The sequence below is a fragment of the Elephantulus edwardii genome, unplaced genomic scaffold, assembly GCF_000299155.1.
Source record: "Elephantulus edwardii isolate Elephantulus edwardi_28Jun2011 unplaced genomic scaffold, EleEdw1.0 scaffold00019, whole genome shotgun sequence".
NCBI classification, from domain to species: domain Eukaryota; kingdom Metazoa; phylum Chordata; class Mammalia; order Macroscelidea; family Macroscelididae; genus Elephantulus; species Elephantulus edwardii.
The window spans coordinates 806,236-809,722 of record NW_006399769.1 but is presented as its reverse complement, the minus strand read 5'-3'; the positions used below and the strand labels follow the sequence as shown (position 1 = coordinate 809,722).

The window sequence follows — 3,487 nt, the reverse complement described above, 5'->3', positions numbered from 1 at the left end:
AACTATTTGTTATTATAGGAGTCTATTTTCCCAATGCAATTTGTCTTTTTTATTTCAGGAGATGGGAACATCTGTAGTTAGGGACCTCTCCAAATTACTGAGAATTAACCATCACATGTTGAGATAAAGGTGCTTCTAATTCATGTTATGATCTTTCTGATTACTTCTTATGCATCTGAGAGCTGTACAAGGAATAAGAATGACAGAAGAAAAATTGAAGCTTTTAAGTTGTGATATTGGAGAAGAGTGCTGAACATTTCATAGATGGACAAAAGAACAAGTAAATATGTCTTGGAGAGGGTGCAGCCAGAGTGCTCTTTGGTGGCAAAGATAATAAGGCTTTCCCTCACATACTTTGGGTGTGTTGCTAAGAAAGGCTGTTCCTTAAGAGAGGAATGCAATGCTTGGAAAGATAGAGGGTTTGTGAAGGAAAGGAAGACTTTTGACCAGGTTGGTAGACAGAACTGTCACAATGTGCTCTAATGTGTCAGAAAGTGTGAGAATGACACAGGATAAGACAGGGCTCAGATCTGTTGTCCATACTACTCACTATGGGCTGGATTCGACTCAATGACACCTAACAACAATAATAATTCATTCTAACAGATCCACTGGGATGTTAATCTATCCAAAATTTTTTACTAACCATTTTTTACTCCTTACATCTAGACAGAAATAAGTATGGGAGTAAGAATATGATTATTCTGGTTTTTTCTTTCCCCAACCATTTTTTATGTTCCTCAGTGAGAAGGGATCTCCACACACAGTAATTCAGGAACTTGTCAGCAACCCACAACCTCAAATAGAACTGATGTCATCAATCAGCTGTGGCTTGCATTCTTGACACTACCGTGTGGTGTCATTAAAATAAATTTAAAGTAAACATACTCCTCTCAATTTAAATCTTGAAATATTCCATTAAGAATATGCAAATAAATGAAGGTCTACAAGGTTAAATATAGATATGTCTGTGCCCCCCAAAAATCACACCAATACCAGCACCCTCACCCCACCCCATACACACACAAGCCTTGAGATCACAGCTATCTCACCATGGACTGGAGCTGGAGAATCATCTTCTTCATTACAGCAGCTACAGGTCAGGGGGTCCCTAGTCCTTGGGAGAAGGACATGATTGTGGATATTGAGAAGGAATTTCATTGAACCCTTTTGTGTTATCAATAGGTGTCCACTCCCAGGTACAATTTGTGCAATCTGGTCCTGAGATGTCCAAGCCTGGAGCATCAGTGAAAATCTCCTGCAAGGCTTCTGGATACACTTTCACAGACCATGCTTTGCACTGGGTCCAGCAAAACCCAGGAGGAAGGTTACAGTGGATAGGATATGTTTATACTAATACTGGTGGAACAAGCTATGCACAAAAGTTCCAGGGCAGAGTCACCATGACCAGAGACACATCCACAAGCACAGTCTACATGGAGCTGAGAAATCTGAGCCCTGACGATATGGCCACCTATTTCTGTGCAAGAGACACAGTGTAAAAACCACACCCAGAGTGTGGCAAAAACTGAGGATGCAGCTGTGTTGGTAGAGGAGGGGGCAATAATAAGTAGACTGCAGGTTGTTTTATCTTGGGGTTGAGTAGGTAAAAAAGGAACAATAGTAATGTGTATTAATTCCAGTTAGATGGTGTTGTTATTGTTGTTGTGTACCATCAAGTTGGAATTGACCCATAGCAGCCTCTCCAGCAGGTTTTCAGAGACAGTACATTGTTTGAGTGGAGATTGCCTTTCTTTCTTCTGTGAAGCGGCTGGTGGATTCAAACAGCACATCTTTGGGTTGGCAGTGAAATTTCTTAACATGAGGCTACCAAAGAGGACCTAAAATACACAAATTTCTCAGGAGGAAAATATACATGTATGGTGGGATTATTTGCAATAAGGGGCTTCTCATTTATATTTATTCCTAGTTGTAAAACAAGTTATGAGTTGAGTGTCAGCCTTGATAGATAGTAAAGTTATGATGTTTGACTGGGAGGATTTCTCTCAGTGACTTGCTGAGGTGTTTTTACTAAAAACTCCTTGAAGTTACTCCTTGAAGTTGTGGAGTTTTTGGCTTGTGCATAGAGCCTTGAGAAGGAAAGATAGTTGGCTCCTATAGGAGGTGACAAGGATGGAATACTCTTCATCACCCAACAGAAAAGAATTTCACTTCTGCTTAAGTTGACTTTGTACATCAACCTGTACTCAAAATGTTCAAATTAATGAACTCACTCATATTTGCATGGATTTTTGTTGTCTTTTTTTACAGAAAGACAGATACATCATTGACATTGTCCTATAATCTACAGATAATTCATTAGAATACATAGAATCCATACACTTTTCAAAAGGATAAACTGATACAAAATTAGTAACAAGTTACAAATGATAATGATAGGAAGAAAACATGTGGTTGGAGCTTGGTCTCCCTCAGGGAGATGAGAACTGGGGAAATGCAATGTGCTTTCAACTGCATGAAAGACACAGTTCAATTCCATTGTGCCAGTCTCTACTTTGCTGATCGAATGCTTTGCCATAACTCCGCTTTTGGCCTCTGTTTTAGAAGTGGTTATTTCTGTGGCCTCCTCCAGGTTGCTGACCCTTGATGCCTCCTCCTTTTCTTCAGTCCTGTCATCCTCTGAAGCCTCTGCTTCCATCCACAGGCCCTGGAATCCTTGACCGTCTTCCCTTGGCCCCCTGAAGAGTTAAAATTCTTCTCCAAGTCCCTCCAGCTTTGGCTGCTCAGTGGCTATAGGAGCTGCCAGTGCCAAGAGTCATGCCATTTTTTCCTGTATTTCTGTTATTACTGGTGTAGGGACATCCAACTTTCCTTTGAGGAAGACCATCCGCTCCATTTTGGAATTAGTATCTTTGCCCAGCTGCTTTTGAAGCTCTTTCCAAACACAGCTGATGTTTAAAATGTCAAATACGCATCCTAAGTTCATGACCACAAAGCCCATATTCACGCTGACCAAGCAGCAGTGGCTGACCGCTGGCTATTAAGATGTGGGTTAGTGCTTCCACCAACCAGGGCTTCCACAGATCCTTCTTACTGATGTGTTTCTCAGCTGATGGCTTGAAGTGACATATGGCTTTGGAGGCAGGGAATCCGAATACTTGACAACACATTTGCCAGTTTTGTTAGTTCTGTTGCAGAAGATAAACTTATTCATTAAAATGTAACTCATCTTTTTGCTTCCTGTGTGCCAGTGAATGTTCTTCCTTGTACTGATAAAAGCAGATGTAAACTCCTGTCCTTCCAGCTCTATCTGTTCACACAGAACAATGAATACAGGATTTCACGTCCTTTGGTGGAGAGTTTTGTTCAACCAGATCAACTTCAGGGATGTCTAATCTATGCTCAGCAAAATTGGTTGTAACCAAAATGCCAAGATCGCCGTTGTGGTTTTTTTTTATAATTTATTTTTTTTTTTACAGAGGTTTTGGATTTCCATTCATTCATTGCCACAATTTTCTCCCTTCCC

The 3,487-nt window shown here is 40.6% G+C and overlaps 1 pseudogene and 1 gene segment (V, D, J or C); one reads left to right on the top strand and one right to left on the bottom strand.

The window, feature by feature from the left end:
• The first annotated feature begins 1,053 nt into the window (after positions 1 to 1,053).
• On the top strand, positions 1,054 to 1,502 carry LOC102843066. The segment is given in 2 exon segments: positions 1,054 to 1,099; positions 1,186 to 1,502. Coding segments are annotated over 2 exon segments (363 nt in total).
• Positions 1,503 to 2,924: 1,422 nt separating this feature from the next.
• Positions 2,925 to 3,487, bottom strand: part of LOC102877333 — a 5,894-nt pseudogene continuing 5,331 nt past the window's right edge.